Genomic DNA, 27003 nt, shown 5'->3' with positions numbered 1-27003 from the left:
TGTTTGATACTTACACACAAAATGGTTCATATCCTTCTTGAAGTCCACAAGTCGTGAAGTATTTCAATGAGTTAACGTCTTGACCAAATGTCAATTTTGCTTTTTGTCCTAGTCCCAGCGTAAACGCAGGTACAAATCCTTCTCCTTGGACTTCAGAGAATGTTGTTTCCCCTCCTAACGTATCCATTAGTAATTCTCCGTTCATCGAAAAGCTTATTGTATGGTCCATTAAATCTAAAAACACTCCCACGACATCTCCAACTTGCCACTGTCTACCAAATGATTCGGCTGTCCCCATGTAAATTTTTTCTTCCTATAAAATAACGTTTTTATAAATGTACTTTTCTTTAAAATATACTCTTTTTTAAATACAGACGTTATAACCATCAAATGCCCAAGAATTTTCATCACTGCCGATTTGATAACCCGGGGAACATGTGAACCTGGCCCATCCAACCCGCATAGGTCCACTTGTCAGTATCTCAAATTCGAAGTACCTAGGTCAAATAAAACGGATAACTATAAAAATATTTTAAATAATTATAACGAGTTATCACTAACCATTTTCCACTAGAAACGGCATACGTTTTTTCCGCACGATATGTTCTGAACGTCAAATATCTATTAGAGTTGTCATCTGTTAGGAGTGTCGCTATATTATGCAATAAATAAAAAAAATACTCATAAGTATTATTAAATTCAAAAACGCGTTTACACATAGGTATCATAAAAAATTTAATTTACCTTCGTTTGTTTCTCCAGTTGGGGGATCTAAATTGTAACCATATACCAATAATGTGCGGACTGTTTCGCTTGCTGTATCTCTGTAAAAGAAATAAAAATGTTCAATACAACGCTATTATTTCTTAGAAATTAATAAAATTGTAGTTTACCTATTAGCTTTTTTAATAGCGTCGTCTACTTTGCTGTACGGTACTAAATGAGGACTGCGCAACATTTGTAATTCCTAAACGATTATACGTGGAAAAATATTAACAAAATTCAAATACAGTTACAATAATAGATAAGTATAGAATAAAATGTTAATAAAATATAATGTTATAAAAAAACAATGTCTAAGTAGTGGTGAATCGAATTATTAAAATCTATTTATTTTTAATTTAAAATAAAATATTTATAAATCCGTACCTAATCAATTAAACATTTTCCATTTATAATATTTGTTAGACCACTAAATAATTATATACAACAATTTATTATACCCATTAATTGTATGTTTTCAAAAATAACACTGGTATAATTGTATTAATTTATTATGTGATGGAAAGTCTTAAATATTTTTTAAAAACTTTACTTCATTTAATCCATATGTCCATCCTTGCTGTATTCTTTCTTTTGCCCATAGATTATGTGTATTCTCGGCTAACTGATCAATTAGTTCTTCCATTTTTCCTGACAAAATGATAGCAGATAAATCTAGTGGTGCTGGTTTATATCCATTGGATTGCATAAATGGTTCGTTGGGCAGCCGGACTGTTTTAATGCGGGACGGTGGATTATCAATAGATATGTGATAACCTAACGCAATAACCGTTCTGTGGAATTTTTAAGATTAAATAAATTAATGAAAATAAACCTTTATCTATATTTTATATTTACTTAAGCGTTTGCACAGCTAATTGAGAATCATAACGCTTCTCGGCTGGAGGCAACTTGTCAAACTGTATTAAACATGGATGATATTTCCTAGTATCATTTCTTTTATCGCCATATTGCCAACCAGCTTCAATTTTATTCATTGCCCACATTTCGTGAATATTCTCTGCTAATTTGTCTTTAATATTTTCTATGTAACTAGGCAAGGTGACCTAAAAATTAACGGAAAAACATTATATCGTTTTATCACTTGGTTAATGTTTCAAAAATAGTACCATCGAAGTATCAACTGGATTTGGAACAAATGCTGTATCGTCTTCAACATACCATGGACCCGTGAGCACGCATTTATTTAGGTTCCCAAAATAAAAACAGGGATCAATTGTCAAAATTTGTTGAGGTAATAAAGTTTCAAATAGGGGAGAAAATTCGTCTGGAGGAGTAAACTTCAATCGACCGTGATCTCCACCCAATAAAAAACGACAACTATATAAATCCAATAAGCAATTGAAAATAAGTATTAATTTTATGACATAATAAACAATTACAAATTATTGTATGAAGTTTAGCTAAACATTTCTATGTAATACGTTTAACTGACAACTTACCTAAAAACAAGATACAGAATAATTAAACTAATTTTCAAAACTGTAATCTGACAGTTTTATCCTAGGCGTTTTGAAGGTATAAGAATGTAATTCTAACTATCTCAACGTCACTAAATATATAAGCCGCTAAACATTTATCTGTAGATTTAATTTTCAGAAGAGTAGATTCAAAGGTTGATAAGTTTAATGAAAATGATTAACTTAAGTTAAGAGAACACCAAATCGATGAGTGAAAAGTTAACAGTAAACAAATCATCAATTGAACTCGATAAGTTAAACGTTAAGATTGGAAAAAAAAATTGTTTATTAACGGATCATTTTTAAATCAACTGTAAGAAGCTAAGTTATTTCAACTGCTAATTAAGCTAGTTCATTTATAAATTTTAAAAAAATTAACTTTTTAACTACCTAGATGTTCACCTTTGGGTAAATGACGATGTTAGTTATCATAAACCACGTCTATACGACAAGAGAAATGTCTCAAAATCATTAACTATAAATATGATTTTTATAACAATAACACAATAAAAAATATCTTATATGTTACCTGACTTTTGACGAACAACTAATTACTGGGAAAAACATCCCATCTAAATTGAAGTCTCTAAAGGCACCTTGGACAAGTTGACCGTTCAATGTAAAAGTTATAATTGGAATAGTTAAATCTAATGCACAGCCAATCACATCACTTTTTTTAATGTTAGAAATTTGTGTTCCGGGCATCACTTCTGACTTACGTCCTCCTGTATATTATATTAAATATAATAAATTGTAACCAAAGCAAATATTAAATTAAGTACTTACCTGTCCATAAATATGATCCATCAAATCCAAAAGAGTATAAATCATCCCCAACTCCGTTTCCGCCCCATTTTTCTCCACCACCAGGATATGGAACATAACTGAAAATATACACAATTTCTATAATTAAGAAATACTAAAAATAAAATTAATAACAGTCAAACCTGCATAGTAAAATTAATTTAGCATAATGTCCATTTTAAGAAACAAGACTTTTGAAATAATTTCTTCATAAAAAGTTTTTGTAAAAGAATGAAATAATTTTAAAAAAAATTTAATTACCCAGCTGTATTTGCCCATCCAATGCGAATGTGCGGATTTAAATGAGTAGTTTGTTCTACATGATCTATTGCCACTTCATAATACCATTTTCTATAAACAGCAGATCCACTTACATGACCAACAAAAATATTGGGACGTACGCTAAAATATTAATATTTGATTAATAATAAAAAATTGAAATAATAATTGAATATTTTGAATTATTTTAAATCTGTATTTGTAGAAGTCATTATACCTCGCTACGTGGTCAACAAGTAAGGTTTGAAGAAGTAAATTTTTTCCTGGTAATAAGAAATCACATATATTATTTTGCGAACTTCTTACAGCTACACCGTTACCAACACACAGAGAACATAAAACATCCAACACTTTTGGATCACGACCATGTTTTTCCAAAAGTGATATTATAACTTTAATATGTTCGTCCTAAAATGTTTCTTAGTTTAATAAATGTTAAATTATCAAATATTTATAATTTGATCTAAATTACACACTTTCATCATATTTAAAGCTTCTGGAGAATCGATGAGAACACAATGAAGCACATCTAACATACCAGTTCCTTCACTGGATGCTTGAGATCCTAAACGGCTGAATAACCAATTTAATCGGTTAGTATTAGCAAATTGAGCACAGTTGGTATGATTTCCTTTAATAATTGCAGCTAAAAATTAAAATTAAAATAAATATGCATATACCTACCAGTATAACTATAATATAATTGTATAAGAGTGGTTGTAGTATAAAACTAACCTAACAACTGGTATAAATAACCAGAAATCACATCCCAACTTTGTCCAGACTCATCACCGGCTAAACTGACCATGAATCCCTGAGATGTGATAATGTTAACTTTATCAATGGCTTCTAAGATTAAATTTAATATTCCTTCTTCTTGAAATAAATCTTGTCTATTTCTTAATGCTCTAAATCGGTTTTGTTTTTCTTCGTGCTCTATAGAAAATAAATTTTTTTTTTAAACAATTATTTAGAACTTCAAACTTCAGTAATTAATAAAATAATTATTTTACAACTGTATTTACCCATATCCTCTTCAGGTTGAGCAAAGTAATTTATTAAATCTTCTAGACACATGACCATTTCATTTAGATTAACGAATGAACAAAATAATGACGAACGCCTGTTACTTTGTAAGTTCTCCAATCCACTATAAATAGATTATATAATATACATTAAAATGTATTAAAATAAAACAAATGTTAGAACGTATGATATCTACTAACGAAATAAACTGTGTGAATAATGAAGAGCATTTGCGTATTACTCTAGCAGTTCTTGACTCTTCTTCTTGACTCCTACTAAAGTCTAACCCATCGTCCATCTTACCTTCTTCGTGTAATACTGCTTGTTTTTCTTCTACTTTACCGACACCTTTTTTTTTTGTTTCATAAGACTAAATTAACAATTTAAAAATAATATCACTTAAATTTAATCTTTTAAATTATTCGAGGAACTAATTTCTATTTTATACATTGGATTAATTTTGGAAATAAGTATATAATTTCTAGACGAAAAATGAAAATGGTATTACACCATTACTTCATTGTGGTAATAAGAATATTATTATTGCAACTTAATCAAATATAATATAATATATCATATATTTTATTATATCATAAGGATAATTTACCTAAATATATTTTTAGTTATAATTAACTTTATACACAAATAAATATTTATAACTTAGATATATTGTATATATAACCGGATATATAACCATTAACGAATTATCAAACATTCTATTCTAACAATATAACTAACTAACTACACTAGTCTACAGTACATTAACTTTTTTTTTAATATGTGTTGAAAAGTATGGGGGATATGTTTTTATGTGATACATTATTTTAATTACTAAAAACTTGTTCTCAAATATAAATTTAAATAAAAATAAATATAAACATATTTTGTATTGGAATAATATTTAGAAAAATAAATTGTTGAACATAAAAGCATTTTTGTTTGCAATTAGGTATTTAATAAAATAAGCAAAAAGGAAAATTTAATGCTAGAAGCCTAGAAATATTATTACTCCGCTTAAATGTTAAATTTATGATATACATACCTTATATGTTAACCATAAACCTGTATCAGAATGTTGCACTAACACTGTGCTGTCACCATACTTAATTATAGGTGCACCAATTACTTCTAGATCTTTGTCCTCTAAAATTATTTTTTGGTCGTCTTTTTCTTGGCGTAAGAAAAATGTAGAAGATGCAGTGGTGGCTTCTTCTCTGTAATACAATCGCGTATTTACAAATAATATTAAACACTTAAAAGCTTAAGTATTTTGTTAAAGTAAAAATACATTAATTACTACCATACTCTTAATTATAGTACATATAGTTTACCTGCAAACTAAATGCAATTCATTGTTTTCATTGACACCTAAATACCGACCAGTTGTCAGATGTCTTATTCGCATTGGATGGTACCAATTAATGAACCCACCGGCCCATTTAGTTCTAGCCAACTCCAAACGCCATAATGATCTTGCTTGACTCATAACGCTTCCGCCTTCATAAATTACTATACTAAATTACGATAAATACAAGAAATATTATTTCCATGGTAAGTTTTTAAATATTTTAATAAAAAAAATTTTAAATTATAAATGGTATACCTACAATAAATAATTAATTATTAGATTTATTAGTTTTATTCATCATAAGTAGGTAAATTGATTATAACTTGGCCTTAAACAAACTTAATATGTATTTCCAAAACTAATTCAGACTATACCTACCAATAACTATTCATACCACGTTGTTCATTCAATATTAAGTATGTATACAGGGGCAGCTCCAGTGACATGGTTGGGTGGAGAGGGTGGGACTAAGTCATAATTTATTTTAAATAACACTAATAACAGATTATGAGCTATTTTATGTAACCTCAAATTTTCAAGTTTTGTGACCGAGCAAAAATTATTAGGTTAATTATCATTTTAAAAATGCATATGCCTATAAATAGCTCAAAAAGAGTCAAAGCATTTTTCAAATTCATCTTGTATGGAAAACGGTCACATCGATATATTTTGATAAAAATAGTATCTACGAATAATTGTTTTTGAGTGACACCAAAAAACAAAATCAATTTTGTCAAATATTAGTTTTGTGTGAAAATTCCCCTTTGTTCTTAAATTTTTATTTTTTGCCCTACGCTTTCAAGAACCACTGGGAATGTTTAACTTTATATTCCTAAGGTACTAACTAGATTCACTTTATTACCAGCAAAGATGCTGAAATAGAAAATCCAAGCATTTTTACTGCCCCAAAAGATGATGTGTGCTGATGACAGGTACAAAACCATAGCACACTACGTCACTACCTACTCAATATTTTTCCTCTATAAGGAAAATATGAATTATAAATATGTTTTTGTTAATAAGTACCATAGACCATGACAACTTTGTGAAAAATTGGTCAGAGATATTGATCGTGTATCCAAAAAAAGGTGGGCATGTGAGTAATCTGCAGTACATTAAGTATCGTGTAGATCACTGGTCAGTGGTCACTACTACTGATCTATTACGGATGTGTTAAATTTGAATTCAACGATATAAAATCATTGCATAAGAAAAACAATTCAGACTATCCAGTCTGTCACTGTCATCCAATATTACTATATAAGAATATTTTATGTTATTATTGCTATTAAAGTAATTTATTTTACAATTAGTAAATTTAAAATGTAGAATAAAACAAATAAGCCACATATAGAATTTTATCACAAATTTTGATTTTTTCAGACATAAGAAATATTTGTGCGTAAATATTAATTCAAGGTTCATGCCTTTAAGCTAATGAATATTATATAAACCACTAAACGAGTGCAGAGAATTTGGAAGTAAAATTTGGCAAAGAATTATTAAATTTAAACATAATACTCTATCGAGACAAAGAGTATAGAAATACCTCAATTTATATATTTACAATATTTTTTTTGTATTAAAAAAGTTAGAAATTTTAGTTTATAATAACTAGAGCGCGGATTTGTATGTATTTGCATATTTATTCTGGTTGATCATATGATATGCTAAGTGAGTACAAAATTTGTTTCGTGACATTACAATTTAAAAAATGAAACTTTTTTAGGGCATATTTTTGCGTATTTTGACCTTGTTCTATTTTAAGGGCTTATTTTACAATTTGAATAGCATATTTCATCTTTTAGTGCATATTTCGATGTTTCTTTAGACATTTTTGAAATATATTTATTATAATATCAGCTAAATAAAGCTTAAATGATTGTCATATAATGAAATTCAAATTTAGGTAAGTAAATTTATTTTAGGATACATTTTTGATATAAATTGATTCCTATTTTTTTTTTATAGATTAAAACTATCTACAAAAAAAATTAAAAAATTAAGAAAAGTAGATAAGTATTTATAGTTGTGTTTGATAATTTTTTTTAAATATATTGTATTACTTAAATGTTTAGAAAATAAATATTTTTTTGCTTATCTTTTTTATGCATATTTTGTATTGTTCGTGGATATTTTAAAATTTTAGTGCATAAAGTTATGCATATTTAGGGTTTTTTAACCCATATTTGGTTGGTTTTTAATGCATATAAATCCGCGCTCTAATAATAACTTATTAGCCAAAAAAAATGATTAACTCTATCTATAGTATAAATTGAAGATGAAGTTGCTAGAAATATAAATTGAATAATAAATAGTTAAATTAAAATATGTCAATACTTATAAGCCATAAAAAGACATGCGTGTAAGTTTTATAACATATAAATCATTATTATTGTTAAATACTCCTATAATAGGAGTAGGTATAATATACATCTATAATATAATACAGACATCAATTATCTTGCTTAATTTTTTACCTATAACTCATTTAATCAAATTGGGGACTGGTGTAACTCGTAGTTGGCCTCAGTCACTAACATGTTTGAGTTAAAACATCAGCTGGCGTTGCTAGTTTCTGGATGGGTAACCAATAACCCCCGGATTTTTAATGACAAATCAACGCCCCACATATATAAGTTCCAGCACCAAGTTGGGAAGACATTTACTACCGGGCTATCCACCTAGACCAGCCCAAATTCCTTAGCAATTCTTTTCATTGAACTGGAACAAATCTTTTGAATTTTTAACCACTCTCCGGGTTTAGCCTGATAGCCGCCTGCTCAATCCGACCGTAACCCCCCTACACAATGCTAATGTCCATAGTTGATGATACTTAAGATCAATAAAAAAAAATTTAAACAAATTGCTTATTTATTTATTTTTATGTGTAACTAATAATTATGTTGTTTATTTATAAACTTTTATATTTAAAATATAAAGATTAAAAAAAGTTATAAATTATTTATTCAGTTGAAAAAATATGTTATCTAATTAATGTTGAATTATATTCATTGTTTATTGATAGTATACATTTTTTTTTAAATCGTTTACAATCTATACAAATATGTAGATAGAGTAAATTGTATACATAGGCTATACTGCAAGCTATTTAGATATGCATAAAATTATGACCAGAATAATAAATTTACGGTTCGTATTGCAAAGTTATAGGATTTACTAACTATTGGTTTTGAATCTGGGTTAAATAAGTGTAAGATCTTAGCTTCCCAAGAATCTAGAAAATATACCAAATTTTGAAATATCATACTGAATATTGGCACCAAATATGATTACCCCAGTGCGCCAATGATAATCAGTACAACACTGGTGTCTAGAAATAATACACTCAACATCTCTATTGGGCTCACTCTGTATATACATATATGATAGATAATATATGTATGTTATTAGATACAATAATCGATTAATGTACACCGATAATAGAAGGCATAACTCATGACAAATTTCCCTGCAATAGTTGACACATTTTGAAATAGTTTATCGGAGTTAAAATATTTAATTATAATTATTTAAAAAGCAATTTAACTTTTAAGGGTAACATTTTTTAATACTTTAAATTAAATAGGTACACCTACATTTTTAATTTCTTAAATACTCTACAAATAGGTACACACATTCAACATTATTTTTAATACGTTTTTGATAGGTACTCACTTTTGTCCAGAAACATTGCTCCATGACGACGGTATTGTCAAACACTCGTCGCCGCCATGAAAGAATCTTAGTACGTCACCACCAAACACATAACCAACGTATTTCATTCTGCTGATACCAGTACCATATGGTTGTACTGACCAATGAGTTACATGAAATGAGGCATTAACTACAGATAACTCGTTTTCTTTGGCGGTGTGCTACATTATAGATTAAAAACATTATTTTATTTCATTTCATTTCACAGCACAAGATATTTTTACATACCAAATACCGTTCAGTTGCTACAGACACTAAAATTAAATCATCTCCGACTCGAACTTTTTCACCCTCTGATCGTTGTTTCGATGCAGGATGAACAGTCCACCAACAAGCTTCACCTTGTGAATGCTCTTGTAAACCAACGTCAAAAGATAATTTATCATTTGAAGAACTTGTTGATAGACAAGCTAAATACTGAAAATATTTTGTATTAAGTTTTCTAATTTTTAACTTGTTTAAAAGACAATTATTTATTTATAATCAAACCATATCACTATTTTGATGACGCAATAAAATAGCATTTCCGTACAGTAACGTCCGGTGTCCAGATCCAGTTCCGCCTTTTCCCTAAGAGCAAATGTATAGTTTAAAATAAGAAACTAAGTATTTAAACAAATTCAAAATAATAATTGAATTACCTCTTGAGAACTTGCAGCTGTCACTAATTCTTGTAAAGCCCTCACAGATAATGCTTGTTCAATGACAAAAACACACTGTGATAAATCGGGTGGAATATTCTACAATAATTGTAAAAAAAAATTAATATTAGTTAAATTTGTTTGTTTAAATATTTGAATATTTTTTACCTTATCGGCAATATTTTCTAAGTAACAATGCCGATTTCCAAATCCTTCTGCTGCAAGACAAACTCTCTCTCCGGTCGCGGTACATGATAAACACACCATATCTTCCTATAAGACATAATCATGTTTTATTTTACTGTGAGTAACCAATTTTTGATTTACACATAAATTTTTTTGAAAAAATGGCCCTATTTTTAATTTAAAACTAAATGTATTCAATATTTAATCAAGAAAATATGTATTAATATTTAAGAGGTAGTTTAATACTTAAAGAATCTGAAATTCAGTTACCCACGCAGACTCAGTAAACATTTATACATCACTATATCAATCTACGTAAATATAGTTTAAGAATTTATAAAGATAATTGTGTTCTTAAACTACCTTTCGAAGATAATAGATTATCAAATCTCTCCAAAACAGAAATTTTAAGCCCAAATATAATTTAGCAAACATTTGAATAAAGTAACAAATTTTTATAAAATTTAAATAAAATGGAAAATGAAAAATGAAAACTATCATTTAAGTATAGAATTAAAAATAGAATTACTATTTTTATTCAATAATTAAAATTAGAAATATAGTAAAAGACTTCCTTTTTTTAATTATAAAAATTATAAATTAAGTTATGTTCCTTGATTAAGTTTACAAAAAATTATAAGGTTATACATTAAGGTTATACAGGTTATATTGAAGTTATACAGGTAATATTATTTAATATAATACTCATAGAAACATTAAACATGTATAATGTATGGACTATAATTGTGGACATTTTAAAAAATAGATGACATTTTAAGGGTTATACATGAAAAATAAATTGATCAATGTTAATTCTGGTACAGACTTCAGATACACAAGTGTGCGAGAACACTTTACCAAATCAAACTAAAACTTAAACTATATAATAGTAGGTATAATAAAAGAAATAACCAATAGGAGCATAGGACTATGTAAGCATCTATAATAAACATTTTATTAGTATTAAATATAAACTTTAAAGTTAATTTTATAAAATATTTAGACATGATGCTAAGCTAAAATTATCAAAGGTATAATATACCTGTAACAATACGTATTATATATGGTATAAATTTATGGGCTTCGACTTGAAAATGTATTAGAATCACTTATACTAGTGTAATATAACTATAAGTATAATCCATAGAAGACTTATCAGAGTAATAATGAAAAAAAATTGTATTGCAGTCATGCAGAAGGTCTTATTCCGAAGTAAGAAATATAAGCACAATAAAATAGTTGTACAGTAAATTATTCATTTTTGAATTAATACCAATAATCAAAATCAATATTACTTAAAATATGCAGCTTCCAAGTTCTTTTTGTTTTTCTTGTCTTTTTAATTATTACTGGGAACTTTTTAGTTTTTATATCCCTAAGTATCAGTTAATTCAATTTTCTACTAGAAACCGAACTTAATTTGAAAGTTAAAGTATTTTTTAATTTTCTATTATAATTTCTAGTAACCCGTCATTCCATAACACTGCTCTAAAAGCCGATGATAGATACAAAAAACAAAAAATGCACATCATTGATTAAACATTGCAAAAAACATTAGCAAAATATTAAGCAAGTTGTGAACTCTTGGCAATTTAATGTTAATTAAACCAAAAATAGCACTAACGAGATGAAGTGTATTAATTGCGCCAACTTCGATTCAATTCCACCGGAAGTAGTCCATGCTAACTATGACTCTATCGTTTCCGCCTAATTTTAATATAACTATTAATATTTATATCTAAAATTCAATAGTGCTATTAAATATTTAATGAATAAAATATGATTATCAGTACACAAACATTTAAATTGCGAAGTCAAATTCATAGTTATTACTTATTACGCTACAATACCAATTACTAATACAACTAATTTTAGAACATCTTAATATTCCTAGTATAGAAAATTCCTAACTAAAAATAATTCCTTTTGATCCCTACTGGCTACTGACGTAAAATAAGTAAGTAGGTAAATAAGTCAAATAGGTAATAATATGTAGAAAAAGTAGTATGCTTAAAATAATTTTATAGTTACCGATAAAAGATAGAAACTATTTAGTATTTTAAACTGGTAAATTGTGAAACTGTTGCACCATTACTATTGCATAGTGAATATAATTACTATTCAATATTCATATTATACTATTACAATAATCGTTTATTTCACGAATTAGTTAAGATAATCTTAGTATCAAGGATTTGCATTAGAATTAACCCAAACTGGCCAAATACATACCACCCGTAAAAAGCATTACACTCTTGAAACCCATACAATCTGAATAATTTTTTTTCCAAAACACCAGAATTAACCAAAATCTGAATAAAAAATTCTGGTTAACTTGAAACCCGAATAATTGTTTACTTTACAAAACGCGCATGTAACCTATTAGTTCAATTTTGTAGAACATGTTAAAAAAATAAATTGAATACCTATTTAATAAGTTATATAAAATATTATGAAATATAGGCACAAATCAGATGGAATATTATATTTAATTCGTTTATCTGATCACTCTTAAACATTTTTTTTTAAATTTTTTTTTAACTTATAGACATCCGTCTTAACCCATATTTATTTAAATAATAACTGTTATTATGGGTGGTAACATCCAACAGTGGAGTATTTCAGATTTTGCTACTCTGGTACACATTTTTTTAATGCCCTCTTTCTCCCCACTGGTTTTTATAGTTTTCACAATTTTTTTCACCACTACATAAACTTACAACACAATATGTGATAAGGTAATAGTATCATGCAGTATAAAAAATTATCGAAGAGTAGATACTCTAAGTAGCACCGGTGACAAAATAATCAAAGTAAATTATAAAATGTATTTTTTTTTTTTATCTATTTATAAAATAGTGAACATATTAAAAGTTAATATCTCTTAAAAAAGGCATCGATAAAAGCCACATAATGAAATATGGCCACATTGAACTGAAATAATTATGAATATTTTTTGACAAAAACATAAATAAAAGTCGCATAATGGTACCCATACGGCTTTCTTGCATTAAAATCATGGTTCAAATCAATATAAATAATTATAGAAAACCTGAAAACTACCTAATCATCCAATGATAATAGTTTATAATTTATAACTTAATAAAATGTAATGTATCTATAGTTATTTTTTGTCTAACTTACACCAAACAATCAAAATCAATTTTGTCAAAAACTGGTCTTTCGTAAAAGTTTCAGTTTTTCCTAAATTTGTTTTTGCTTTCCTCGTCCTTTTTAAAAACTACTGGGAATTTAAAAATCGAAGCATTATTTCAACTATTTATTGTGTATGCACACAAAAAAAAATATAATATATTATTGTCAAATCATTGCATTCATCTTCTCGGAAACTAATATTATTATTGTCATCACTTATCGGGAATTATTAATTATTAGAAAAGCATATGGTAATATAAATGGTAAGGTAATACAATTATCGATGCAATAAAATAATCGATATTAATCTCATAATATTTATTGTTTTTACAAATACATACTATTTCTGGTAAGCTGAAGTTTTTAAAAAGGGTATCATCAAACTTACAAGAAATATTCGAATACAATTTGTTATACTTATTTGTAGCTAAAGATATCTTACAAATTAATGTAAGCTATTAAATATTAAAAACGCTCTCCTGAATAATTTATAGTTTTTGATATATGGCCCTCTTGTATACTAACAGTACGATTATACCAACATCATAGCACAAAAAAAGAAATGTTTAGTTTAGGCATAGAACAATAGGTTCAGCCGGTTTAGGTGTCGGCGCACGTATATCAGATGTTGAGATTGATTGCACCGAATAACTGTTAATAATTGTTAAGACATTTATCGAACGTTTTGTTGACATTAATTTGCCTAACTGCCTAAACATTGTACCTAAATCTGTTTTCAAAAAAAAAACTGCAATTACCCCCTACCCCCATGACTTTCCTCTTAAATATGCCACTGCATCCATTTAAACAAGCGGTTCTCAATTTTTTTTTTTCGAGTACCATTCATGTGTATTATTAATCTGTCGCATACCAGTTATATCTGTTTCCATGTTCGAACACAATTAAAAATAATCATTTGTTTACTCTCCGTTCTACCACTTTATTGCTTTTCGCGTGCCGTGGTCATGTAGTCACTAGTGGTACTCATACCATAGTTTGAGAACCACTGGTTTAAACTGTGTATTCCGGTGTTTGAACACCTGTATACATCCAGCACCGGATACATGAGACCCGAAACCCGAATAAATGACATGGGTAGTGGCGTAACTAAGATTTTATTGGCCTGTGTTGTAACATTTGATACATAAACTTTAAAAAAAAACAAAAGATAACTCTTCTCCACTTTAAATCTAAAAATGAACATTAAATTATATTTTTAAGTCAATTAATAGGCTCAAAACATAAATATTTAAACGTATCAAGAAACATAAGCATATTTATAAATAAGTACAATAATGATACTTGACAATTAATATGGGGGGGACATCGTAATATCATTTTACACTCTTGTCTATACTGGCTCTACTAACACACTAAATGAGTGAAATGTAGGTATCTACATATAAATATACATAATTGTAGTATTTGGATATCTTAAATGCCATGTGGTCGTAATAGATAAAGTTAAAAAAAAGATAAGGTTTTATCGTTACCAATTAGTAAACTAAGTTGAACGACTCCATTTTTAAAAACTTTTCAAGAAACAAAAAAAACCTCCGTAATAACTACTTGTAAAAAAACCATATAGTTCCCAATTACATTAAATTTCCTATACAGGTTGTCAGATATTGTGTGCTTTTCTTGTACTGATTTACTCGTCAAATTGTTCTTAACTGAAAAATGCCAAAACCCATTTTTGACAAAAATTAAGTTTTCTCGTTTTTACACTGACCGCTTCAAATTTTAAATGATTATAGGTATCAGATAAACACTAAAAAACTACGAATGTATGTCACATAAAACAAGTCACCTAATAGTTTAATAGAAATTCTTTTAAAAATATAGAATGAGAAAGTAATACAAAAATGTTACTATCATAATTCATGTTTTTATCTCCTTAATTTAAATTTTGAGTCTTGGGGGACCGGGGCATTGAACCACTTAGGCCAACCTATTTTTGCACCACTATAGGTACAGGAGCTTAATATTAATAAGCAATAATCAGTATTATATTGTTTTAATTTAAAATTATCATTGATCGTTGTTTAGAATTGTATTTTACTTAAGTCACTTTATAATCTCTTTTGTAATTAATTTTAAATCTTTTAAAATTTCGAACTATAGAATTATAAATACATTTTTATATTATTTAAAATAGATGTAATGCCTCTAATGTAAGTACAAACTTACAGAGAAATATTTTAAAAATTGTAGAGTTATCAGAACCCCCTACTTGTTTTCCAATTCAAGCTCTGATATAATATATTGACATGGATAATCGATATAGCACATACTCGTACCTGTTGATATTATATACCTAAAGGCTAAAGTAACAGAACTACAGAACCAGTGAATGAGTTATGTTCGATTCTTCCAATTAGATTGGTAGGCATACAATTAGTATAACTGAACACTCGTACTCGTAAAATACGATTTTTGTTCTAAAATTCTAAATTTACTTAAATACACAATTATGGGTGCATGGTTAGTTGTAGATCATTTAGGATTATATTTTTTTAAATACTATAACTAATCACTAAACATTTGATGAATAAATACTGGGCTAATGGTCTCTTATAAACGTGAATAGTCGATAAAATAGTATTAAACCATTAAATTTATTAATTTTACTTGTAGTCTGACATTAGTTCATTTTGTATTTATGAATATTGCCAATGACGATATAATTGTAATTTGTACTGTTCACCCGAAAAAATATAAGAAATAGGTAATAATGTTATATAGCAGTCCTTTTCGCCGGAGTTACTTTTTACAACCAATATTTTAAGAAGTACCTATGTTTAAATACACCCAACTATAAACTATGTAAAGAAGCCGAATAAATCATTATAACTACCCAAGAGACAACGTGATAAGTTGCATATATGATATATGTACCTAACTAAATAATACAGTAGAGTCTCGATAGCTCGAACCTCAATAGAGTTATTGAGCTTTTGAGTAGAATCCTTGGTAACTCGAATTATTCTCGACCCTCTACGTAACTCGAGAAACCCGTAGCTGAATTTAATTTTATTCCTGTTGAGATTTGAGTCATCGAGACTCGACTGCATAGTATAAATAGACATATATATATATGTATTATATTATGTTATTTTAATGGCCGTGAGCGTTGGAGTATAATATTATGCAAATAATAATAATAATAATAACAATAATACTTAATATTGTAATAAAATAATATCGGCAATAATAATATGATTCGTCAAGACTTACCGTCCGGAGAAACGAGACATCGTCCTGTTCCGAACTGCCCTCGCTGTCGGCCATCGCGGCGAGTTGGCCGGTCTGCTGCTGCTGCGGCTGCTTGTGCGGCTGCTTCTGCTGTTATAAGGACGACCAGACGTCGTCGCTCGTTCCGGCTCTTCAACGACTGTAATAATAATATTTCAAACGGACACCGCGCTCGGCTGCGTCACTGTGCGGCGGCGCATTTCGGCGCATTTGTCAGCGTTCGTCCGCTCGTCCGCGCTCGGTCCCTGTCCGTTTGCGAATAAAAAGCGCACAGTCGATCGGACCTACGGGCAGAGAAACAGTGAGATCGGCCGTATGAACAAGCGTGTCGCTCGTATTGAAATGGATTTCTATTATTATACGGTGTGCCGCCGCGACGTCGTTTCGCTTTGCATTTGATCGTCGCCGGCGGCGGACCGGCCGCGGCGAGACGTGTGGTATATCTCGCACGCGGAGCTTAGGTATATGGTTATAATTATTTTTAAAATGCATAGAGCATGTACGCCGGCCGGCCGCGGACGGTTTATTATTATTATTATTATTAATATTTTTTTTTCCGCCGTTATTATTGTACGATTGCGGGAGAGTGCGCGTCTACAGTGTGTTTAGAACGTTTGTGTACAACTAAAAGAAAAAAAATTTCATACACTTTCCAAACACACTGTACATAATATATATATACAAGCGATCTGTATTAAGTGGACGCCGTACCCTCAAGTGTTGTCTCCGTCTTACAAACGTACAACTACAACAGAGCATTTGAGTTCAGTGGAACCTATCTATATGGAAACATGTGTTGTTAGCTTTAACATTAGTACCGTTAGGGAAAATTAGAGTAATTTAGAGTGAATTGACCTATGATGAAACTCGAAGGTAAAAGCGTTACCTATGTGGCTATGTCTATTTCCTCGGTAATTGTTTACAATATTTTAATTTTTAACGACTTATGAGCATTTTTATATTTGTATAGGTATTTTACTTACTTATAACTAACTTATAACTTAATGCCGATAAAATCATAGGTACGTACAACAAAATTTAATACTAATTGATTTATGATGATTATCAACTTGAACACTGAACATATTAATATAGTTACAAATCAAATTTACATATTTACAAACATATCTAAGTCTTCGGTTTATTTATTGTTTTGTGGTTTGACATTTAATGTTGTTTTATTTTATCGTACCCGTTAATAGTTAGGTACGTTATTTACTTGATTTACGATTGCATGATAAACCATCATTCGTTTATTGTAATAATATAGTATTAGGTACATTAGAGGTATACATTATACCTAAACATTATAAATTTTTAGGTTCATTCAGCAGAGAAGTTTCGCAACTCAAAGGTTAATTTCGAAACGGAATCGTGGTGTAAGATAGAAAATCCACGTTTTCCGAACACACATCACGATTTACCAATATCCCTGAAATCGATATCGACAAAATCCTCTATGGATTTGACAATCTTATGGTGAGTCATAATATTATGTGCATGATATTATATTATTGTAAAATACCTACCTATATAGTATACGGCCGGTGGACAGCCAGCGAGATATATGCGTTAGGTACCTACTTATTTTAGAACGTTATACACCACGGAATATTCGTTGACACCACGGCAGGTATCCGCAGACGACTGACGTGCACAGAAGAAGATACGCGGCGCGTCGATCGTACACCAATGAGACGCTGAAACGAGCACAGACGTAAAAAATGACAGTCAAGAGCAGGAAAAAAAATGAAAAAAATGATTATTGCCGTACGCGGTACAGTCACAAGATATATAAATATATATATACACACACACACACACACACACTACTAATAAATGTATTTATTAATAATAATATACAAGCCGGGCCCGGTCTTCCGGCGGCGACGAGCTGCTGTGCACGGAAGCTGCTGCCACCAGCCACCACCATCCGATGAGTCTTTTCTATTTATAGACCAAAGCTTCTTACTCGAGTAGGCGGGGATTACGCGGTGTATGTATGTATATGTGTGAGTGTGTGTGTGCGTGAGTGTGTGTGTGTGTGTGTGTGTGTGTGTGTGTATGTGTGCGTATAGCAGAGTAGCGCACTATGAGACTGGCGACGGACGCACGAACACGCTATAGAGCTCGACATACAGTGTGTGGTTTTTTTAACGAAATCACTGCACTATTATATTATATACTCTTGACTCTTCTACCCATGCGTACGTGACTTTGGCCCACCCACGTGTAGATTTTGAGACCTTAGCCAATATTCTGCAAATTATCCAAGAGAATTTACGAGCCCGTTTGCATTTTTGAAATTCGCAAGCTCCCGAATTTCACGTAAAATATAACAAAACATGTCAGATATGTACAGTGTTTTCACGTATCTAACCTGTATTCAAGTTATCTTATGACTTTTTTCACACATGTAGCTAATCGTAAATAAATTAATAATATGATGATTCTAAACAACAGTATTGTATTATGTGTCTGCGGTGTATCCAAATTTTAGATTTTTTTTGCACTAAGTATCAACCTACTTAGAACTTTAAGGACTTATAAGATACCTATAATTGTAATTTGTATGGATATTGCTATACCTGATGGTATATCTCCGCTTTTATAAATATTTACAGAATATATATATATATATATTAATAGTTATTATTATATCTTATAAGTTATAACATACCTATGGCAAGGGCACAGAGAGCCACCGCTCTGCGAACCACCCGGGCTTATAGAACGGTTTCCGCCGATGCATCGTCCGTTTTAGCAGAAATGATCCCGGCCGATCTCCTGGCTCACGAGCGGGCAAGAGTTCGGAACCGCGAGGAAGAAAACAACGATCTGCTACCGACGGACATACGATCAGCTGAGAGAACTATCACGGTCAGTTCCTGGCAGGCGAGGTGGGATAGGTCCACAAAAGGCAGATGGACCCATCGCCTAATCCCAAACATACAACGCTGGCTGGAAAAACCGCCGATGAGCCTGACATTCCACTTGTCCCAGGCGCTGTCCGGACACGGCTGCTTCAGAGCATACCTGAAAAAGATGAACAGGGCCGAAGACTCGTACTTCGGGTACTGCGTGGACCCAAACGACACAGTGGAACACACCATCTTCGTGTGCCCTAGATGGTTGGATGACCGCGCCCGCATTACAGCGGTTCTGCGAAGACCCCCAACAGCTTCTGACGTAGAGGAACTGTTGTGCGGTCCCCGGGAGGAGGAAATGCCGGAATGCCCACAAACCCGGCTCCGAATCAAAAAACAGGCCAGAATCAATCGAACAATTTTCACCGAAATGGTGGAATCCATTATGACGACTAAAGAAGCAGACGAACGGGAGGATGAAGCCTACGAGACAAGGCGAAGGACCGGGATAGCCGAATTGGAGTGACCAACTCAAGGACCCGATCTCCGGACCAAGGATAGAGAACGTGTCACCACCACCGTCTTCGCCAGTCGAAACGTCGGAGGTGCCACCGACCACGTTCTCCATCCCGAACGTGGCACCAAAGGGCGGGTAAGGACGATCACGGCATCGACGGACCGAACGGGTACTCGAGGGCGGCGGACTCCGGTCGGCCCGCCAAGAGGACCAAAAACAACGACACAACAACTTTTCACTTCTTGTAAGGAGGGCAAGTCAAGGCCTGTCTTGTCGGCCCTCCAATAAGCCAACGGCGATCTAAATAAATGTTAATAAACTGTAAGGGCGGCCAGTCAGGGGAATGTCCTGACGGCCCCCCATTGTAATTTGTATTGATTTTCAATAAACGATGGCGGCGGCGCGGAAGAAATGCGAAAGCTGTCCCCGCGTCGTCGTCGGTTCAAAACTGTTAAAAAAAAAAAAAAAAAAAAGTTATAACATACCTACACCAGTGTTTTCATTGCGGAACAAAGCAGGGAGAAATCACTTAAACCCGTATTCCACACCTCTGGGCTCTGGGCCTGCAAACAACATATAACCGATCAGGGGCGTCATTTCAGTTTTTTTTTTTGGGTGTACAAACTTTGGCCAATTTTGACATTTCACCAGGCCATTAAAAAAATGTATTCATGTATATAAATGTAGTTAGCAATTATAGCTAGCATATCAAAGAATTAAAAGCTTATAAGCAATTAAACTATTAAAGCAACCAGCTAAAAACCAGCTTTTCACTATTATTTGAAAAAAAGGCAAACAAAGAATAATCAATAAGCCCCGTAAACCAAAAATGTACAAAAACTTGAAAAATATACATCTTTCATTTATATTACCTAAGTATGAAATCATAATGTATACCTAAGTTAATTATGACGGCGTGTTGGAGTATTAATGGCCGGCCAATTGTTAACATTTTTTAAATTGGTGGTGCCGTTGCACACCCTGCTCGCCTCCAAATGACGCCCATTTAACCCATTGATCGAGTTACTCAATGATACAACCTAACCTGACCAGCATAACATAGTTGAAAATATAGGATATCGCATCTATTGGTACATGTCAATAATACTGTGATTTGATGTTAAGGCATAAGCAGTAGTCGAAAACTTCAAAAAAAAAGTTGAGGGATGTCTTTTATTTGTAAAGTTCTCATATTATATGGTTTGAACAGTCGTACACCATGGATGTGTGTATGTGTGAGTGTGAAGGGGGGAGGATAAGTTAAACTCCTTACACAATTTAATAAACATAATTTTATACATAGTTTACATTTTTGTTTTTTAGTTTGGTGTCTTAGTTGTTCATATAACTATAAATGAACCTACATTTAATTATATTTAGAATATAACTACAAATATTACGTATAATATACATATAGTATGCTTAAAGCATTTATGAGCGCACAAATTATAATTACTAACATTAGGTATACATTATACATTAATTATACATTTATACATACGAGTAAGGTATAGGTGGAAAAAAAGTTTCTTTTTTTCTAATTACAAATTGTATTTATTATATTCATTAACTTTTGTAAAGTTAATCAAAATAGTTATAACTCTGAAATCTAGAACAGCAAAGACATTGACTATATAATGTATAGGAATTAACATGTATCTATTTTTCTTTTTTAAACCTTCTACTTGTTAAAGCTCCCTTTTAATTAAAACAAAAAGCATATTGTGTTTATGATTCAAATATTCCCTCACGTCATAAGTAAGTTCTACTGTTGGGTAGTTCCTTAAACTCATGTAAATTCACGTGAAAACACATAAACACCGCATATATGCTTATTGTAAATTACCCTTCCAGATTGTATTTTTTCCAAATAAATATTTAAAAAAAAAAATGATTCAAATATAATTCAATTCTGGCTCAAATTAACAATACACTATGTGAATAAAATGTTTCGAATATTTTCAAATGTAAAAGAGCGACGATTGTTTATTGTTCATCAATAGGTACATTTTTTGATAAATTATCAAATAATATTTAATTATTTTTGTTTACATTTGTAGAAAATTCGTATTAAATATTGTATACCTAGTAATTAGTATGTCAAAAATGCATTTAAAATTCAAATATAACAAATATGCACTTTTATGGAAAAAAGAGCTTAATATGCAAAATATACTAAATTAAAAATATTGGCTGAAGCTAATACTATGAAACAAATTTCTATATTACTTAGCTATCATTTGTATTATTATTGAAATACATGCAATCTCCTAAATCATAAAATCCAACATAAAAATTATAAGAAGTGAGGTTTAGATTTAATAGATCTATTTGTAGTCATTTTATGGCTAGATTTTAACGAGCAAACAAGTAAGTAATAAGTATTTACTTGTTTCTGTTCAATTAAGTAATAACATTTATAATTTTAATGAACATCATTCTCAATTAAATTATTGTAAAACTAATTTAAAACATCAATTTTTATGAAAAACACCAATATAAATCGATAATTTTGTATACAACTATAAAGGGGATGCATTATTTTTGAGAGAACAAGTGGGGAGGGATGGAAAATGTTAACTATAAAAAGTGGACAGTTACCATTTCACCGTATCCCTAACCCCCCCCCCTCCTTACCCACTACGACTTCTGGGCGTAAGTCATTTTTAGGGCCTCAAGGGACTTCCACTATTTTTCTTCGTCTTACGATTTGTTGTTACTTGTTGTACACTGTATATACAATATGGTATGTAGGTAGGTATATCTATATAGTATATGGTATACAATACCTATGTATATTATTCACCAAAAAGATGAATCGATTAAGGTACCCAATAGTTGTACTAACGACTAAAAAACCTTTCCAAAATAAGATCCTGTCAGAGTGCCTATACAGAATCACCTATATTTGATTTATTACTGGGGCCTGTGGGGATTTCAGGAAAGTTAGTGAATTACTACCCCGGTACCATCTACCAAGACTACCGAACTACCCAGGGTCTTGAAATTTGTAGACTTTTCTACGTCTTCTTTTTATTATTATTATTAGGTAATAAGTTATAACTATTATTTGTTTTTCACATGTTTATGATGTTTTTTTTTCATTTCGATAACTCGGCATTGCGTACCGCATTTTTACCACATTACTATACGCCCGCGTCTCTCACCTTTGGCCGATGTTCAAAGAGTAATCGGACACCTCCTACACTGCGACGAGCGTCGTTGACGATCGGGTGTTCCGCGGGTTGTACATTACGGCATTACGCTCTATAGCTCGGGCTCGCCGGGTGCTTCTTGTCAACGTCGAAATCTGTGTAAATATCTTAATGGTGATAAAACAATAATAATAATTATTATTATTACCTACTACTATTATTATTTTTTATTATTACCTACTTTTACTGGACGTGGAAAAATATAAGAAGTGTAAAGAGAGAAGTATACCTATCGCAATGTATACCTACCAGACCGAAGGCAATTATAGGTATAGGTATAATAGTATATTAATTGTATAATAATATGTTCATTAGTAGACTCCTTACTTAGGAGCTTTGCGACAATGGAAAACAATTTTTTTTCAGAACAAAAGTCAATATGTATAGGTATTAGATGTTATACTGTATATTTGTATGAAATAAAAAAATATTTCATTTTATTCGATTTTTAACAATTTTTACATTTTGGAGTTGGACAATGTTTTTTTTCGGTTGTGGCGGTAGCAGTGGTATATTGGAGCGTATACCGTATACTCATCATAACAATATTTACAAAGAAATGCGTATACTCGAAAAAAATATTTATTTTATAAGTATACGGTGGGTATTATACCTACGGTGGATGGAGGTAAATGGAAAAGTGTGTATTATTTTATTAATTGTTTTTGAAGATTTGGAATTGGTCTTTTAAATTCTATAGTGTAAAAATAAAAATAATATTTTCAACATATTTATGGATTTTATATTTAAAAAAATTGTTGGTTGATACTGATAATGAAGTAAGAATAATGATAAATGTTATATTTATGTACACTATTTTTCGAGAGGAGCGAAAAAAAATTGTCTGGTATAGATATAGGTATAGAACAAGTGTCGAGTGAGAAAAAAAATTTTAAGATCCATTAAAAAAAATATGGCGTATACACAAGACATTTTTTACCAATACATCCCTGGGCGATAGTGACCAATCTATATATCTACCGTCGTCGTCAACGTGCATTGCCCCAGCTTTCGTCGTCCGAGCACGGTTTGTCGGTTTGCATACTTATCATTTTTTGTTTACCATTTTAACCACCGAATACGACGTCTAGCAAAAGATAGATTTATCCTTGTAAAATTTATCACGAAAAAATAGACAATATTTAAAGTTAAGAATGATTTTAATCTTAGCATCAAATTTGACTGAATACAAATCTAATTTTCACAACACGATACATTTGATTTAATATTGTAGAAATAGTGATCTTTATAATTACTATTCTCTGTAAATTATTAATTTTTATTAAAAATAATTACATGACTATTGTTTTATGTATAAAAATTAGTAGGTTGTAATTAAAACTGCAGATAATTAAAATTATTGGTAATTATAAAAATGTATAATATTACCTATACAAGTATACCTATTTCGAAATAATTTGGGAGGCGGCCCCTAAACATTCATTGCCTAGGGGCTCTTATATTTTTAATTCGGCACTGATTGTACCTAGTACCTACTTGTAATTTGTATGTTTATCACATTCTACTAATGTGAATAATTATGTTATTATCTCTGTTACCTAGAAGGTAGTATAGCAGCATAGGCACAAGGCACCATTGTCAAACATAAACCTTCGTAACTTACCTATATTATGGCTATATGCGGCTATATTATAAAGACAGACAATTCTTACAGTTCCAAAATAGTTCTAAATGCAAAAAATGTATTTTAAAAATGAACGCCTCCACTTTTTATAGGTATATTTAATATTATTATTTCTAAAATTGTTACACCACCGTGCACAATAATTGGATTTCGTACAAGCCGAAATACCCGTACGTTGATATACATATTTTACCTACTTTTATATCTATATAGATAACTCATGTTTTATACTCAAGAGATTTTCTTTTCTTATGCGTTTGGACCAGTGCCGAGGTTTTATTGTGTTGTAAGAGACCTTGCGATATGTATATATACCTATACGTTATATATATATAAATATAATATAATGATAAAGAATTTAAGTCCATTAGTTTGTTTATACTCTTATATCATCAAGGCGAGCCTTTATTTGTTAAAACTCAAAATGAACCCTGCCCCTTTTCTTTCCTTCTCCTAGTGACTGTGTCAATACCTAGATACTTAACTAGCTACAACATTGTAATAAAATATCTATTAATTTACAAAGCAAAATCAATGATATTTTACAAGCGGTAAATTTGTTGAAGAGCTTAAAAAATGTTGTTTCAAGTTTAAGAGATTTGAACATAATCTATGAACGTAGAGTCAGAGAGTTTTGCTCCCAAATAAGTAAAACTACAAAGACGAAAATAAAATAAAAATCATAAAATAATTTCCTGATGGTAACAATAAGGGTTTAACTATACTTAGTTTTAATGATAAATTTCGGGTTGAAACACATCACGTAATAATTGATACATTTTGCTCAAAACTGGACAAAAAAATAAATGCATATAGTGTAGTAGTTGAACACTTTTTATTCTTAACTAGACTACATGTTGATTCCACTAATAATGTTGAGGAAAGTCTTAATAAATTCATTAGTGTATATAAAAATTATTTTGATGACTCCATCAAATAAGAAGTAATACATTTCAAGCAGTTCTGGGATCAGTTAAAACCAACAGTTGATACAAGTGATGTACGTACTCAAGATATTTGAATGGATGACCGAATATAATATTATTAATATTTTCCCTTACATTCATATTGCTATAAGAATATATCTTACCATTCCTGTTGCTAATAGTAGGTACTGCAGAGAGAGCTTTTTCGAAGTTGGCCAGAATTAAAAATAAAAATAGATCAACACAAATACAAGAAAATCTGTCATCATTAATGAAATTGTCCACCGAAAATGATATTCTACAACATTTAAGCTTTGATAAGACATTAGAAGCATTTGCTACACAAAAAGCTAGAAAAAAGACATTTATATAAAATACTAATTTTGATTGTAGATATATGTTATAACAAAAAAATTAGGATTGTAATTTTTATTAAACTTGACTAAAAATTTGTTTAAATTTGTTTTATTATTTTAAAGAGTTGTTTTCATTGAGGGGGGCACGACCATATCTTGGCCCCTGAACCCCTGAAGGTCTTAATCCGGGCTCGGTTGCCATGCCTGATTTACACTGTACAACCCTCGCGAAGCCAATACGGCTGATGGAATACCCAGCAGCGCCACTATAAAAAATAATTTTTGAGGGGGTTGTTTACATTGTTTCACTTTATATAACATATACATAAGAGATAAAAAGCTGGCAGCCAAACACAAGATTTCGGGGACTAAGGAATAGGATGAATAGGCACCAATTGTTGAGAATAGGATTAAGTAGCGATCTTGAAAAATAAAAATTAAGACCTGTGTGAAATTTTCAAGAACTCAAAAGAGCACTATTATTTCTTAGAATTGGTAATAAATAAAATATAAACACCCGGGAAAGGTATCTCTAAATGTATGTATTAAAATTTCATTTGTTGACAAATGTTAAATTAATAACTTTGGATTAGGTAGGTACTAAGTAGGTATTATTATTGATTTGTTTATTGAACATAGGTACATAATAATATATAAATTATAATATTGTAGCGTGTGTAATATATACAATACCTTCATACAGTGTCTAGTTTAAGAATGGAGGGGTCGGGCTGTAGTTATTAGATACCTCCGGCACGGAATGCCTTAATAACAGATACTTGAAAATTTAAATATTTTATTTTATTTAAAATAATTATAAAA

At 30.5% G+C, this 27003-nt stretch overlaps 1 protein-coding gene across 1 annotated transcript in view; it reads right to left on the bottom strand.

The window, feature by feature from the left end:
• LOC111026364 (ryanodine receptor) overlaps positions 1–16691 on the bottom strand; it is a 59604-nt gene extending 42913 nt beyond the window's left edge. Inside the window, exons 1-24 of the mRNA XM_022304431.1 lie at positions 16638–16691; positions 10227–10331; positions 10059–10157; positions 9907–9987; positions 9646–9834; positions 9379–9578; positions 5684–5866; positions 5395–5566; positions 4553–4722; positions 4352–4476; positions 4062–4262; positions 3803–3972; positions 3544–3734; positions 3309–3449; positions 3030–3127; positions 2773–2968; positions 1893–2103; positions 1621–1829; positions 1316–1556; positions 894–967; positions 745–824; positions 562–652; positions 377–497; positions 15–313 (exon numbers count right to left, since the gene is read on the bottom strand). Coding sequence (XP_022160123.1) covers positions 15–313; positions 377–497; positions 562–652; positions 745–824; positions 894–967; positions 1316–1556; positions 1621–1829; positions 1893–2103; positions 2773–2968; positions 3030–3127; positions 3309–3449; positions 3544–3734; positions 3803–3972; positions 4062–4262; positions 4352–4476; positions 4553–4722; positions 5395–5566; positions 5684–5866; positions 9379–9578; positions 9646–9834; positions 9907–9987; positions 10059–10157; positions 10227–10331; positions 16638–16691 — 3701 coding nt within the window. The remainder of the gene's footprint in view (positions 1–14; positions 314–376; positions 498–561; positions 653–744; positions 825–893; positions 968–1315; positions 1557–1620; positions 1830–1892; positions 2104–2772; positions 2969–3029; positions 3128–3308; positions 3450–3543; positions 3735–3802; positions 3973–4061; positions 4263–4351; positions 4477–4552; positions 4723–5394; positions 5567–5683; positions 5867–9378; positions 9579–9645; positions 9835–9906; positions 9988–10058; positions 10158–10226; positions 10332–16637) is intronic.
• Positions 16692–27003: the final 10312 nt, after the last annotated feature.

This window comes from Myzus persicae, unplaced genomic scaffold (assembly GCF_001856785.1).
Source record: "Myzus persicae strain clone G006 unplaced genomic scaffold, MPER_G0061.0, whole genome shotgun sequence".
NCBI classification, from domain to species: domain Eukaryota; kingdom Metazoa; phylum Arthropoda; class Insecta; order Hemiptera; family Aphididae; genus Myzus; species Myzus persicae.
Note: the sequence above shows the minus strand (reverse complement) of the source record. Positions and strands in the feature narration are given on the sequence as shown.